Source organism: Salmo salar, chromosome ssa12 (genome assembly GCF_905237065.1).
Source record: "Salmo salar chromosome ssa12, Ssal_v3.1, whole genome shotgun sequence".
Taxonomy (NCBI): domain Eukaryota; kingdom Metazoa; phylum Chordata; class Actinopteri; order Salmoniformes; family Salmonidae; genus Salmo; species Salmo salar.
In genome coordinates, this window is record NC_059453.1 from 2,180,475 (window position 1) to 2,197,500 (window position 17,026).

General features: G+C 45.9%; 1 protein-coding gene across 1 annotated transcript; it reads right to left on the bottom strand.

Annotated features, from left to right (window-relative positions):
* Positions 1 to 1,753: 1,753 nt before the first annotated feature.
* Positions 1,754 to 11,314, bottom strand: LOC106593210 (RNA demethylase ALKBH5). The gene is made up of 7 exons (XM_045690483.1): positions 10,281 to 11,314; positions 8,777 to 8,947; positions 8,276 to 8,417; positions 7,575 to 7,791; positions 7,400 to 7,480; positions 7,120 to 7,242; positions 1,754 to 6,310 (listed from the first exon to the last, which is right to left on the bottom strand). The coding sequence occupies exons 1-7, from the start codon at positions 10,503 to 10,505 to the stop codon at positions 6,163 to 6,165; spliced, it is 1,107 nt and encodes a 368-aa protein (XP_045546439.1). The 5' UTR covers positions 10,506 to 11,314; the 3' UTR covers positions 1,754 to 6,162.
* Between the last annotated feature and the right edge of the window lie 5,712 nt (positions 11,315 to 17,026).

Here is a 17,026-nt window from a genome sequence, read left to right on the forward strand (position 1 = left end):
TGGCATGTCTTATGGGGTATGTATGGGTGTCTGAGCTGTATGCCAGTCAGTTTAAACAGACCTCTGGTGGCATGTCTTGTGGGGTATGTATGGGTGTCTGAGCTGTGTGCCAGTCGTTAGGACAGACCTCTGGTGGCATGTCTTGTGGGGTATGTATGGGTGTCTATGAGCTGTGTGCCAGTAGTCTATGAGCTGTGTCCCACTCTGGTCCTGTCCCACTCTGGTCCTGTCCCACTCTGGTCCTGTCCCACTCTGGTCCAATAAGTGGAGAAACAGAGTTTAAGAAGAGATTCTTTTTTTAAAACAGAAGCATCGCTTGTGGAACAGTTTTTTAGTTTTTTACAGTTTAAACTAAAACCCCTAACAGATCATAGTATTTATGAATCAATCCACAGTTCTCTATACATTACCCCTGTTAGTCTAACAGCAGGTTTAACAACAGATGCATCACTGAACAAACCCCCTCCACACTCACCTGCATCCCAAATGGCTTCCTGTAGTGAACTAGGTTTGGTTCCTCTGTGGTAACAGCCAGTAAACCAGCCAGTCAGTCAGCTCTTCCTTTCTGTTCATAATGTCTATTACAGTCCATGGTTCCTCTGTGGTAACAGCCAGTAAACCAGCCAGTCAGTCAGCTCTTCCTTTCTGTTCATAATGTCTATTACAGTCCATGGTTCCTCTGTGGTAACAGCCAGTAAACCAGCCAGTCAGTCAGCTCTTCCTTTCTGTTCATAATGTCTATTACAGTCCATGGTTCCTCTGTGGTAACAGCCAGTAAACCAGCCAGTCAGTCAGCTCTTCCTTTCTGTTCATAATGTCTATTACAGCCCATGGTTCCTCTGTGGTAACAGCCAGTAAACCAGCCAGTCAGTCAGCTCTTCCTTTCTGTCCATAATGTCTATTACAGTCCATGGTTCCTCTGTGGTAACAGCCAGTAAACCAGCCAGTCAGTCAGCTCTTCCTTTCTGTTCATAATGTCTATTACAGTCCATGGTTCCTCTGTGGTAACAGCCAGTAAACCAGCCAGTCTGTCAGCTCTTCCTTTCTGTTCATAATGTCTATTACAGTCCATGGTTCCTCTGTGGTAACAGCCAGTAAACCAGCCAGTCAGTCAGCTCTTCCTTTCTGTTCATAATGTCTATTACAGTCCATGGTTCCTCTGTAACAGTCAGTAAACCAGCCAGTCAGCTCTTCCTTTCTGTTCATAATGTCTATTACAGTCCATGGTTCCTCTGTGGTAACAGCCAGTAAACCAGCCAGTCAGTCAGCTCTTCCTTTCTGTCCATAATGTCTATTACAGTCCATGGTTCCTCTGTGGTAACAGCCAGTAAACCAGCCAGTCAGTCAGCTCTTCCTTTCTGTTCATAATGTCTATTACAGTCCATGGTTCCTCTGTGGTAACAGCCAGTAAACCAGCCAGTCAGTCAGCTCTTCCTTTCTGTTCATAATGTCTATTACAGTCCATGCTTCCTCTGTAACAGTCAGTAAACCAGCCAGTCAGCTCTTCCTTTCTGTTCATAATGTCTATTACAGTCCATGGTTCCTCTATGGTAACAGCCAGTAAACCAGCCAGTCAGTCAGCTCTTCCTTTCTGTTCATAATGTCTATTACAGTCCATGGTTCCTCTGTGGTAACAGTCAGTAAACCAGCCAGTCAGTCAGCTCTTCCTTTCTGTCCATAATGTCTATTACAGTCCATGGTTCCTCTGTAACAGTCAGTAAACCAGTCAGTAAACCAGCCAGTCAGCTCTTCCTTAATGTTCATAATGTCTTTAAACTGTACATCTTTTACAAACAATGTTACATACAATGTCATCATCATCATCATCATCATCATCATCATGGCATCTCAACAGACACAAACTAAAGAGATCAGCCCAGTCCCGAACGGCACCCTATTCCCTATTATAGTGCACTACTTTAGACCAGGACCCTATTCTCTATTATAGTGCACTACTATAGACCAGGGCCCTATTCCCTATTATAGTGCACTACTATAGACCAGGGCCCTATTCCCTATTATCGTGCACTACTATAGACCAGGGCTGGCACGCTATTCCCTATTATAGTGCACTACTTTAGACCAGGGCCCTATTCCCTATTATAGTGCACTACTATAGACCAGGGCCCTATTCTATATTATAGTGCACTACTTTAGACCAGGGCCCTATTCCCTATTATAGTGCACTACTTTAGTCACCATGTTTTGAGTTAATTAGGTTTTGATGTGTAATTTGTTAGATTTTAAGGTTTTTGTCGTGTAATTTGTTAGATATTAAGGTTTTTGTTGTGTAATTTGTTAGATATTAAGGTTTTTGTCGTGTAATATGTTAGAATGTTAGAATTTTAGGTTTTTGTCGTGTAATTTGTTAGATATTAAGGTTTTTGTCGTGTAATATGTTAGAATGTTAGAATTTTAGGTTTTTGTCGTGTAATTTGTTAGATATTAAGGTTGTCGTGTAATTTGTTAAATATTAAGGTTTTTGTCGTGTAATTCGTTACTGTCGGATCTAGAAGCACAAACATTTCGCTACACTCGCAATAACATCCGCTAAACATTACATTTTACATTTGAGTAATTTTAGTCATTTTAGCAGACGCTCTTATCCAGAGCGACTTACAGTAGTGAATACATACATTTCATTAAAAAAAAAATTTCTCTCCGTACTGGTCCCCCCCGTGGGAATCGAACCCATAACCCTGGCGTTGCAAACACCATGCTCTACCAACTGAGCCACACGGGACCACGTGATGTACGTGGACCAATAACATCAGCTAACCATGATGTACGTGGACCAATAACATCAGCTAACCACGATGTACGTGGACCAATAGCATCGGATTAGGTGGCTGACCCTCTGGCCAGTAGTAGTGCGCTACCTAGGGAATAGGATGCCGTTTGAGCTGAATTTTTTTTATTTTTTAAAGAGATAATAACATAGATATATATTTTCTAGAATATATGCAACAGAAAGTTTGACTGACCGGGTCGACACGGTTACCACGGTTACAGCGGGACGTAACGTGTGTGTGTGTGACCGAAAAAAGCAGTTCGGATAGAAATTACGCTATGTAGAACAAAACACGCCTCTCTCTGACAGACATAGAATGAAAGGAATTACGGGTTTGGATCTATACGTGACATTTCTATCTGCTACGTTCCACAAAACGTTTTGGCGACCGAACGTGAAAAAAAAATCCAGTGTAATTTAATTACGTCAGATGATCAATTAAGTTCTGAGGGACTCTATAAATGAAAAAAAACGTTCCATTAAATCTACGAGCCCAAATCAGCACCTGTGAATTTGGTGATTTATTCGCGGATTCGCAGGTCGCGAAATCCAACAGTCTGTGAATAGACAGCTACTGTCATTTTATGTTAACGTGTATCGGTCCACAAGGAGAACGAGCCCTCTTCCTCCTCTTCCTCCTCTCCGTACCCCCCCCCCCCCCCCCACCCCTCATCCCCGTCCGTCCGTCAGCCAAACTAACAAAATATAAACCAACAGAAATAAAAAACTAAATAAACACATGATATCACACACTGTCAATCATCAACCAAATGGGGGGGAAAGTCAACGTAAGATGTGACTGAAATAACAAGTCGTGGCTGGAGTAACAACGTAACATGCAGGACGAGGGACCAGGGACGAGGGGGGACGGGGGACCAGGACGAGGACCAGGGGGGACGAGGGACCGGGGGAGACCGGGGGGAGGACCAGGACGAGGGACCAGGTACGGGGGGACCAGGGGGGACGGGGACCTTAGAGAAACTAGAGGAAGACATAGCTCTGGTCCAGGGCGGGGGGACCAGGACGAGGGACCAGGGGGGACGACTGGGGGGGACCTTAGAGAAACTAGAGGAAGACATAGCTCTGGTCCAGGGCTGTTACCACTGTAGACGTTTCCCCCTTCACTCTACTGTGTCTTATGATTTAAATCAGGGTAACATGGATACAGGCGGTTTAGTAGAGGAAAGCCCAGGTACTAACGCTCTGGACCACAGCGACGGATAACACTGACCCAGGAACAGATATTACCCCTATAATGGGACCAGGGTTATAGGGGGTAGAGATCACTGACCCAGGAACAGATATTAACCCCTATAATGGGACCAGGTGACAGGGTTATAGGGGGGTAGATAACACTGACCCAGGAACAGATATTACCCCTATAATGGGATCAGGGTTATAGGGGGGTAGATAACACTGACCCAGGAACAGATATTAACCCCTATAATGTGATCAGGGTTATAGAGGGTAGATAACACTGACCCAGGAACAGATATTAACCCCTATAATGGGATCAGGGTTATAGAGGGTAGATATCACTGACCCAGGAACAGATATTACCCCCTATAATGGGATCAGGGTAATAGAGGGTAGATAACACTGACCCAGGAACAGATATTAACCCCTATAATGGGATCAGGGTTATAGAGGGTAGATAACACTGACCCAGGAACAGATATTAACCCCTATAATGGGATCAGGGTTATAGAGGGTAGATAACACTGACCCAGGAACAGATATTAACCCCTATAATGGGACCAGGGTTATAGGGGGTAGATAACACTGACCCAGGAACAGATATTAACCCCTATAATGGACCAGGTGACAGGGTTATAGGGGGTAGATATCACTGACCAAGGAACAGATACTAAACGGACAAACCCTACGGGGGAAAGATCTGGCCAGCTTATAGTCCTAAAACCCGGAAATGACTTCCCCTCTGGTTCGTTCAGCCCATTCCTAATGGGGGAAATGACTTCCCCTCTGGGCCATTCCTAATGGGGGAAATGACATCCCCTCTGGTTCGTTCAGCCCATTCCTAATGGGGGAAATGACTTCCCCTCTGGGCCATTCCTAATGGGGGAAAATGACTTTCCCTCTGGTTCGTTCAGCCCATTCCTAATGGGGGAAAAACGAACAGGGAAATAATGGGGGTTTTGGGATAAACTCTTTAAAATAAGATCTGAGGTCAACACAGGCTGAGGAAGTCTTGTACCTTTTGTTCTCTGAGATAATATCAGTTGGGTAACATCACCTTTATGAATTATGAAGTCTATATGTTGTGTTTCTACGTTAATATCAGTCGGGTAACATCACCTTTATGAATTATGAAGTCTATATGTTGTGTTTCTACGTTAATATCAGTCAGGTAACAGGACCTTTATGAAATATGAAGTCTATATGTTGTGTTTCTATGATAAATATCAGTCAGGTAACGTAACATTTATGAAGTCTATATGTTGTGTTTCTACGTTAATATCATTCAGGTAACAGGACCTTTATGAATTATTAAGTCTATATGTTGTGTTTCTATGTTAATATCAGTCAGGTAACAGGACCATTATGAATTATGAAGTCTATATGTTGTGTTTCTATGTTAATATCAGTCAAGTAACAGGACCTTTATGAATTATGAAGTCTATATGTTGTGTTTCTACGTTAATATCAGTCAGTTAACAGGACCTTTATATGTTCTTTTTTAAATTAAAAAAACGAAATGTTTATCAGACCTTATTTTATATATCCCCCCCCCCCAAAAAAAAACATTCATTTCCCCATAGGGTCTCTGATCAATGAAGCATGGAGGAAGTTCCTATATTAACACCTTTCATTTCCCCATAGGGTCTCTGATCAATGAAGCATGGAGGAAGTTCCTATAGAAACACCTTTCATTTCCCCATAGGGTCTCTAACCAATGAAGCACAGAGGAGGAGGAAGTTCCTATAGAAACACCCTTTCATTTCCCCATAGGGTCTCTGACCAATGAAGCAAGGAGGAGGAAGTTCCTACAGAAACACCCTTTAATTTCCCCATAGGGTCTTTGACCAATGAAGCATGGAGGAGGAAGTTCCTATAGAAACACCATTTCCTCTCCTCTCCACAGAGGAAGTGGGGGGGAACGGGGTGGTCGGCACGGCAACAACAGAACTTCCCACAGTCTTACTGTAAACCCCACCCCATGTCCTCAGGTCAGTCTCTGATTGGCTGATAGCCTCGTGGCGTGTTCCATCCATCCTAGCATGCAGGGGGGGGATTTAACAGAGTGACGTTCCAACGCCCTCTCTCACACACACACACACACACACACACACACACACACACACACACTCTCTCTCTCTCTCTCTGAGGCCATCCAGTCCGCCAGGTGTGTTTCAGTGACGTCTCATCTTGACCTTGCGTGACCCGTCGCCGTCTTGGCTCCGCCTCCGGTAGTTCTCGGAGCTGTTGCTACGGCGATGAAGGCGGGACGAAGAGGAAGAGTGACGATTCTCCTCTTTATCCATCTCCAGAACCCTCGGTCTGACAGAGAGAGACAGAAAGAGTTAGGGGGAGGGGCTCTGGTCCCGTATCTCAGGTAGGAGGAGTTAGGGGGGGGAGGGGCTCTGGTCCTGTATCTCAGGTAGGAGGAGTTTGGGGGGGGTCTCTGGTCCTGTATCTCAGGTAGGAGGAGTTAGGGGCGGAGGGGCTCTGGTCCTGTATCTCAGGTAGGAGGAGTTAGGGGGCGGAGGGGCTCTGGTCCTGTATCTCAGGTAGGAGGAGTTAGGGGCGGAGGGGCTCTGGTCCTGTATCTCAGGTAGGAGGAGTTAGGGGCGGAGGGGCTCTGGTCCTGTATCTCAGGTAGGAGGAGTTAGGGGGGCGGAGGGGCTCTGGTCCTGTATCTCAGGTAGGAGGAGTTAGGGGGCGGAGGGGCTCTGGTCCTGTATCTCAGGTAGGGAGGAGTTAGGGGCGGAGGGGCTCTGGTCCTGTATCTCAGGTAGGAGGAGTTAGGGGCGGAGGGGCTCTGGTCCTGTATCTCAGGTAGGAGGAGTTACGGGGGAGGGGCTCTGGTCCTGTATCTCAGGTAGGAGGAGTTACGGGGGAGGGGCTCTGGTCCTGTATCTCAGGTAGGAGGAGTTAGGGGGGCAGAGGGGCTCTGGTCCTGTATCTCAGGTAGGAGGAGTTAGGGGCGGAGGGGCTCTGGTCCTGTATCTCAGGTAGGAGGAGTTAGGGGGCGGAGGGGCTCTGGTCCTGTATCTCAGGTAGGAGGAGTTAGGGGCGGAGGGGCTCTGGTCCTGTATCTCAGGTAGGAGGAGTTAGGGGAGGGGCTCTGGTCCTGTGTGTGTGTGTACCTGTGTGCAGCGTCTGGGTCAGCTCTGCGGTGAGAGCGTTTGGCCTTCAGAGGAGTGTGTCTCTCAGGGGGGGAGGGGTTAGGGGAGGGGCTCTGGTCTACACGGGGGGCGTCCGGCCTCGTCCTGCACACACAGAGAGAGAGAGAGAGAGAGAGAGAGAGAAGAGAGGAGAGAGGAGAAGAGAGAGGAGAGAAGAGAGAAGAGAGAGAGTTAGCACAATAGCCTGATGCCACACCACAGTCAACCCGCTAACCGACGGTTGTCATGGCGACAGACGTACTTCCTGAGGATGATGACGGCCCGTCTCTCCTTGATGTCCTGGGGGCGGATACAGTGGGTGATGTCATCAGCCGCGTAGCCACTGAGAGGAGAGAGAACACTGTGACATCTCACACACACACACACACACACACTCACTCTCACTCACTCTCACTCTCACTCACTCTCCCTCCTACCTGAGGACAGTAACACTTCCTCTCCTGACAGGAAGCTCCAGGACGGGCTCGGACACTCTGATTGGTTTAAACTGGAAGCGGCAGCCGAAGCAGAGGGCCGAGTCCGAGAAGAAGGACACGGATACGATCGGCCGGGCGAAGATGTGAAGCGGGTCGACGTGCGACACGATGCAGCCGCCTGGCTGGTAGTCGTTGATCACCGCCGAGTTCACAAAACCTACAGGACAACAACATCAACAACAACAACAACATCATCAACATCAACAGGCTTTTCCTGGAGACAGGAAGTGGGCTGGAGCACAGCTAAAGGCTACTAAAGTTACGGTGAAATCTGAGACAGGAAGTGGGCTGGAGCTCGTTAAGGTCAAATCTGAGACAGGAAGTAGGCTGGAGCAATTTAAGGTCAAATCTGAGACAGGAAGTGGGCTGGAGCACGTTAAGGTCACATCTGAGACAGGAAGTGGGCTGGAGCACGTTAAGGTCAAATCTGAGACAGGAAGTAGGCTGGAGCACGTTAAGGTCAAATCTGAGACAGGAAGTGGGCTGGAGCACGTTAAGGTCAAATCTGAGACAGGAAGTGGGCTGGAGCACGTTAAGGTCAAATCTGAGACAGGAAGTGGGCTGGAGCACGTTAAGGTCAAATCTGAGACAGGAAGTGGTCTGGGGTTAAGTAACGAGCAGGATGTTAAAAGTTATTTCACCTTCAGGTACGACCCCGCTGGCGACCAGTTTAGTGATGACGAGGTCGTGAACCCAGGTCGGGATGTCGTCCACCTCTCCTTTAGGGTACAATCTCTCCTGACCAGGTCCTCTCTTCTCTAGCTGGGCCCCGTATGTATAGCCCTGGAAGAGGAGAGGGGGTTTAGAGACAGAGAGAGGAAGAGGAGAGGGGTTTAGAGACAGAGAGAGGAAGAGGAGAGGGGTTTAGAGACAGAGAGAGGAAGAGGAGAGGGGTTTAGAGACAGAGAGAGGAAGAGGAGAGGGGTTTAGAGACAGAGAGAGGAAGAGGAGAGGGGTTTAGAGACAGAGAGGAAGAGGAGAGGGGTTTAGAGACAGAGAGAGGAAGAGTAGAGGGGTTTAGAGACAGAGAGAGGAAGAGTAGAGGGGTTTAGAGACAGAGAGAGGAAGAGTAGAGGGGTTTCGAGACCGAGAGAGGAAGGGGGGTAGAGACAGAGAGAGGAAGAACAGGTGCGTGACCTCACCTCTCCAAAGAAATATTTGTTCCGTAGCGGTGCCCGATCTACGGTGTGTTCCCGGTAAAGCCCCGCTTCTCCGTTAGCAACCACCTCATTTATCTTACCCTCGATGACGTCACAGTCCTCTTTAGAGAAGACCTCTACCTGAACAATGCCACTCTGGACACGCCTCGCCTCCTGGAGAGAGAGAGAGACGAGGAGAGAGAGAGAGAGAGAGACAGACGAGGAGAGAGAGAGAGAGAGAGAGACAGACGAGGAGAGAGAGAGAGAGAGAGAGAGAGAGAGAGAGAGAGAGAGAGAGAGAGAGAGAGAGAGAGAGAGAGAGAGAGAGAGAGAGAGAGAGACGAGAGAGAGAGAGAGACGAGGAGAGAGAGAGAGAGACGAGGAGAGAGAGAGAGAGAGAGAGAGAGAGAGAGAGAGAGAGAGAGAGAGAGACGAGGAGAGAGAGAGAGAGACGAGGAGAGAGAGAGAGAGACAGAGAGAGAGAGAGACACACGAGGAGAGAGAGAGACACACGAGGAGAGAGAGAGACCACAGAGAGAGAGAGACACGCAGGAGAGAGAGAGAGACACACGAGGAGAGAGAGAGACACACGAGGAGAGAGAGAGAGACACGAGGAGAGAGAGAGAGACACGAGGAGAGAGAGAGAGACACGAGGAGAGAGAGAGAGACACACGAGGAGAGAGAGAGAGACACACGAGGAGAGAGAGAGAGACACACGAGGAGAGAGAGAGAGACACACGAGGAGAGAGAGAGAGACACACGAGGAGAGAGAGAGAGACACACGAGGAGAGAGAGAGAGACACACGAGGAGAGAGAGAGAACACACGAGGAGAGAGAGAGAGACACACGAGGAGAGAGAGAGAGACACACGAGGAGAGAGAGAGAGACACACGAGGAGAGAGAGAGAGACACACGAGGAGAGAGAGAGAGACACGAGGAGAGAGAGAGACACACGAGGAGAGAGAGAGACACGAGGAGAGAGAGAGACACACGAGGAGAGAGAGAGACACACGAGGAGAGAGAGACACACCGAGGAGAGAGAGAGACACACGAGGAGAGAGAGAGACACGAGGAGAGAGAGAGACACACGAGGAGAGAGAGAGACACACGAGGAGAGAGAGAGACACACGAGGAGAGAGAGAGACACACGAGGAGAGAGAGACACACGAGGAGAGAGAGACACACGAGGAGAGAGAGACACACGAGGAGAGAGAGACACACGAGGAGAGAGAGACACACGAGGAGAGAGAGACACACGAGGAGAGAGAGACACACGAGGAGAGACAGACACACGAGGAGAGAGAGACACAGAGAGAGAGACACAGAGAGAGAGACACAGAGAGAGAGACACAGAGAGAGAGACACAGAGAGAGAGAGAGAGACAGAGAGAGAGACAGAGAGAGAGAAAATAGGGCAAAAGACAGAAATATTGATTCATCCTTTTAAATTGGATTCATGTCAGAGAAGTAACTTTCAGTGTCAACAGCAGGTACAGGGATCATCATACCTGTTCACGGGACTCCGCAGGATCACTGTGTTCCACCTCATCCTCGGAGGAATCTCGGTGCTTCCGCTTCCGGCCGTTCCCGTTACTGTTACCTCCGTCGGTAACTTTAACTTTTCTGTTTTTGTAACTGTCGTCCTTACCGGTAACTCTGTTTTTATAATTGTCCCGGTGAGGAGTCATGGACTTCAGCTTTTCCCTCAAGTCGGAGAAACCACTGGCTGACATTTTTAATTAAAATTTTTAGTTTAAATATAATTAAAAAGGTTACATTTGGAGTTGGTTATTTATCTTCCATAACTGTTAAGTTTGTAGAAGTGAGACCGGTAACCGTCTTTACGGTAGTTAGTTAGCTGGCAGGCTGTCAAGTGGTTATGTTGTGATGTGGCTAGGCTAGGCTAACCACTTAGCAACCAAACTCACTAACTTATAAACGGTTTGTCAACCAAAAGTCGACGATTCAATTTTTTTTTGGACGAGTTAAATTGATGGAATTAAACACCGTTTTTGTTTGTTTGGGTGTTGTTGTTGGTATTATTCCAGTAGTTTTCGTGTTAATACAAGCTAGATAGGTAGCATGGCTAACGTTAGCTAGCTGGTTAGCAACCAAACTCACTAACTTAAAAACGGTTTGTCAACCAAAAGTCGACGATTCAAGTGGTACATTTTACGAGTTAAATAGATGGAATTAAACAGCGTTTTTGTTTGTTTGTTGTTATTATTCCAGTAGTTTTCGTGTTAATACAAGCTAGATAGGTAGCATGGCTAACGTTAGCTAGCTGGTTAGCAACCCGTTAGCAACACAGTGTCGGAAATACATTTGATACGCAACGGTATATTACTAGTTGACTAGACAATGTTTACAAAAATCGGTAAAAAAATATATATATATTCTTACGTGTCTGACTTTTATGTCGTTATTACATAAAGAAAAAAATCAAGTCGTGATAAAAGAAAATCGTAGTTAGCAACCACGCATTTTCACAACTCTTGTTGAAACCGACAGACTCGGGATTTGTTTCCTTCTTCGTTGAAAACCTGTTAGGATGTTTTATACACCGACACCTACTGGACTGGAGTGTGATGGGGTCAGTCACCTCCTGGTCGGTCTACGTTCAAATTCCCTTCCATTAGTCTTAATTTTTCTCTCGATTGTTTACACACATTTTCTGAAAGCATTGCCTCATATTCTCAGAACTCTACACACACACACAATAGGCAAAACACCCTCAATTCTCCAGCAAAATGAAACTTTACATTCAAAACAATGTTATTTCTTATCAAAAATTGTAATTTGTTTTCAAATGACACACACACACAAACCATCATATGAATAGACATTTATAAGAACTAGTTGAACACTGATGTGCTCAATGGAAAACACTTCTTCTCCATTCATCATAATGACTTAGGCCTTTTTTTGTTTTGGTTCAGTGTTGCCATTACTACAGACAGTACATACATAAGTGTGTTGTAAAATATTTGAGAATATTGTTTTTTTTATACTCAGAACACACAAATACACAGTAACAAATATATTTTATTTTTCCCACAAAAACAATGTACACAGTGTACATCCCATTCCCAACCAACACAAAGTTGCACATACAGTGGTCTACATACATAACAGAAGAATTTAATGTATACAGTTTGTTGTGGACGAATCAGAATTAGTTGGGTAACATAGTAAAAAAATAAAGGGAACACTTAAACAACACAATGTAACTCCAAGTCAATCACACTTCTGTGAAATCAAACTGTCCACTTAGGAAGCAACACTGATTGACAATAAATTTCACAAGCTGTTGTGCAAATGGAATGGACAACAGGTGGAAATTATAGGCAATAAGCAAGACACCCCCCAATAAAGGAGTGGTTCTGCAGGTGGAGACCACAGGCCACTTCTCAGTTCCTATGCTTCCTGGCTGATGTTTTGGTCACTTTTGAATGCTTTCACTCTAGTGGTAGCATGAGACAGAGTCTACAACCCACACAAGTGGCTCAGGTAGTGCAGCTCATCCAGGATCGCACATCAATGCGAGCTGTGGCAAGAAGGTTTGCCATTTCTGTCAGCGTACTGTCCAGAGCATGGAGGCGCTACCAGGAGACAGGCCAGTACATCAGGAGACGTGGAGGAGGCCGTAGGAGGGCAACAACCCAGCAGCAGGACCGCTACCTCCGCCTTTGTGCAAGGAGGAGCAGGAGGAGCACTGCCAGAGCCCTGCAAAATGACCTCCAGCAGGCCAGAAATGTGCATGTGTCTGCTCAAACGGTCAGAAACAGACTCCATTAGGGTTGTATGAGGGCCCGACGTCCACAGGTGGGGGTTGTGCTTACAGCCCAACACCGTGCAGGACGTTTGGCATTTGCCAGAGAACACCAAGATTGGCAAATTCGCCACTGGTGCCCTGTGCTCTTCACAGATGAAAGCAGGTTCACACTGAGCACGTGACAGACGTGACAGAGTCTGGAGACGCCATGGAGAATGTTCTGCTGCCTGCAACATCCTCCAGCATGACCGGTTTGGCGGTGGGTCAGTCATGGTGTGGGGTGGCATTTCTTTGGGGGCCGCACAGCCCTCCATGTGCTCGCCAGAGGTAGCCTGACTGCCATTAGGTACCGAGATGAGATCCTCAGACCCCTTGTGAGACCATATGCTGGTGCGGTTGGCCCTGGGTTCCTCCTAATGCAAGACAATGCTAGACCTCATGTGGCTGGAGTGTGTCAGCAGTTCCTGCAAGAGGAAGGCATTGATGCTATGGACTGGCCCGCCCGTTCCTCAGACCTGAATCCAATTGAGCACAGCTGGGACATCATGTCTCGCTCCATCCACCAACGCCACGTTGCACCACAGACTGTCCAGGAGTTGGCGGATGCTTTAGTCCAGGTCTGGGAGGAGATCCCTCAGAGATCCCTCAGAGATCCCTCCGCCACCTCATCAGGAGCATGCCCAGGCGTTGTAGGGAGGTCATACAGGCACGTGGAGGCCACACACACACTACTGAGCCTCATTTTGACTTGTTTTAAGGACATTACATCAAAGTTGGATCAGCCTGTGGTGTGGTTTTGCACTTTAATTTTGAGTGTGACTCCAAATCCAGACCTCCATGGGTTGATAAATTGGATTTCCATTGACTATTTTTGTGTGATTTTGTTGTCAGCACATTCAACTATGTAAAGAAAAAAGTATTTAATAAGATTATTTATTTCATTCAGATCTAGGATGTGTTGGTTAAGTGTTCCCTTTATTTTTTTGATCAGTGTATATAAATACCTTTTTAAATAAAGGGTTATATATAGAATATATAAATACCTGTTTAAATAAAGGGTTATATATATAAATACCTGGTTAAATAAAGGTGAAATAAACACATGAATGTTAAGAAGCCAACCTTACTGAAGTATAAATCAAACGTTGGCCGATCCTTCTGTGCTTGGAATAAATCTCCTACTCACTGGGATCCTCTTAGGACCCCCCCCCTCGCCCCTTTGACCCGTCCTCCTCTACTTTCTTCACTGCCTCAGCATACGACACCTTCTGCACTACTCTGACTCTCTGTGTCACGTCCTGACCCTAGTAAAATGTCATTTTCTATAGTAGAGTAGGTCAGGGTGGTTTTTTTTTGTTGGGGGGGGGGGGTTTCTATGTTTTCTATTTCTATGTTTTAGTTCTAGTTTTTCTATTTCTATGTTGGGGTTGATCTCCAGTTGGAGGCGACTGATCCTCGTTACCTCTGATTAGAGATCGTATTTAAGTAGGGTTTTTTTCTTCCTGGGTTTTTGTGGGTAGTTGTTTTCTGTTTAGTGTATGTTCATCTGACGGAACTGGTTTCGGTCGTTTTGTTGTTTTTGTTAAAGTTTATTAATTAAAAAGTAAATATGAGCACTCTACTCGCTGCGCCTTGGTCCTCTTTATACTACCCACGTTACACTCTGGCCATTTTAACCTGCCTCTTTCACACCGGAGACTTCCGATCCCCCGGCAACATCACCCGTCGACAGTTAACACACACACATTTATTCACCTTCTGATTCCCCCTCAACATCACCCGTCTACAGTTCACACACACACACACACACACACACACACACACACACACACACACACACACACACACACACACACACACACCTTTATCCACCTTCTGATTCCCCCTCAACATCACCCGTCTACAGTTAACACACACACACACACCTTTACCCACCTTCTGATCCCCCCTCAACATCATGGGAGACTAGAGCGTGTAAAAGTTATTTTCTGATTGGTTTGATATTGGAAAATGTCGGTTTCCCCCATCATATTTGTAGCCTGATGATCATTGGCTAAGAAGTGGTGGATTGTGGGTGAATTTCAATCGTTTTTTTTGTTTGTTTGACTCCTCGCGTCCTCTCCGCAATCCCCAAAATAATGGTGCTTTCAAGACACCTGCGAACCATCAGGTAAATTACCTTGACAGAGGAATCAAGACACCTGGGAACAAACAGGTAAATTACCTTGACAGAGGAATCAAGACACCGGGAACCAACAGGTAAATTACCTTGACATGTAAATCAAGACACCTGGGAACCAACAGGTAAATGACCTTGACAGAGGAATCAAGACACCTGGGAACCATCAGGTAAATTACCTTGACAGGTAAATCAAGACACCTGGGAATCATCAGGTAAATTACCTTGACAGAGGAATCAAGACACCTGGGAACCATCAGGTAAATTACCTTGACAGGTAAATCAAGACACCTGGGAACCAACAGGTAAATGACCTTGACAGAGGAATCAAGACACCTGGGAACCATCAGGTAAATTACCTTGACAGGTAAATCAAGACACCTGGGAATCATCAGGTAAATTACCTTGACATGTAAATCAAGACACCTGGGAACAAACAGGTAAATTACCTTGACAGAGGAATCAAGACACCTGGGAACCATCAGGTAAATTACCTTGACATGTAAATCAAGACACCTGGGAACAAACAGGTAAATTACCTTGACAGAGAAATCAAGACACCTGGGAACCATCAGGTAGATTACCTTGACAGAGGAATCAAGACACCTGGGAACCATCAGGTAAATTACCTTCATAGAGGAATCAAGACACCTGGGAACAAAACAGGTAGATTACCTTGACAGAGGAATCAAGACACCTGGGAACCAACAGGTAGATTACCTTGACAGGTAAATCAAGACACCTGGGAACCATCAGGTAAATTACCTTGACAGAGGAATCAAGACACCTGGGAACCAACAGGTAAATTACCTTGACATGTAAATCAAGACACCTGGGAACAAACAGGTAAATGACCTTGACAGGTAAATCAAGACACCTGGGAACCATCAGGTAAATTACCTTGACAGAGGAATCAAGACACCTGGGAACAAACAGGTAGATTACCTTGACAGAGGAATCAAGACACCTGGGAACCAACATGTAAATTACCTTGACATGTAATTCAAGACACCTGGGAACAAACAGGTAAATGACCTTGACAGAGGAATCAAGACACCTGGGAACCAACAGGTAAATTACCTTGACAGGTAAATCAAGACACCTGGGAACCATCAGGTAAATTACCTTGACAGAGGAATCAAGACACCTGGGAACCAACAGGTAAATTACCTTGACAGAGAAATAAAGACACCTGGGAACCAACAGTTAAATTACCTTGACAGGTAAATCAAGACACCTGGGAACCATCAGGTAAATTACCTTGACAGGTAAATCAAGACACCTGGGAACCATCAGGTAAATTACCTTGACATGTAAATCAAGACACCTGGGAACCATCAGGTAAATTACCTTGACATGTAAATCAAGACACCTGGGAACCATCAGGTAAATTACCTTGACAGAGGAATCAAGACACCTGGGGAACCATCAGGTAAATTACCTTGACATGTAAATCAAGACACCTGGGAACAAACAGGTAAATTACCTTGACATGTAAATCAAGACACCTGGGAACAAACAGGTAAATTACCTTGACATGTAAATCAAGACACCTGGGAACAAACAGGTAAATTACCTTGACATGTAAATCAAGACACCTGGGAACCATCAGGTAAATTACCTTGACATGTAAATCAAGACACCTGGGAACAAACAGGTAAATTACCTTGACAGAGAAATCAAGACACCTGGGAACCATCAGGTAAATTACCTTGACATGTAAATCAAGACACCTGGGAACCATCAGGTAAATGACCTTAACATGTAAATCAAGACACCTGGGAACAAACAGGTAAATTACCTTGACATGTAAATCAAGACACCTGGGAACCATCAGGTAAATGACCTTGACATGTAAATCAAGACACCTGGGAACAAACAGGTAGATTACCTTGACATGTAAATCAAGACACTTGGGAACCATCAGGTAAATTACCTTGACATGTAAATCAAGACACCTGGGAACCATCAGGTAAATGACCTTGACATGTAAATCAAGACACCTGGGAACAAACAGGTAAATTACCTTGACATGTAAATCAAGACACCTGGGAACCATCAGGTAAATGACCTTGACATGTAAATCAAGACACCTGGGAACCAACAGGTAAATTACCTTGACATGTAAATCAAGACACCTGGGAACCATCAGGTAAATTACCTTGACATGTAAATCAAGACACCTGGGAACCATCAGGTAGATTACCTTGACAGAGGAATCAAGACACCAGGGAACCAAAAAAAAAAACTAGGTTGAAACATGACATCAGTGATAATTCAGGTCGGAAAGTCGAAGCTCT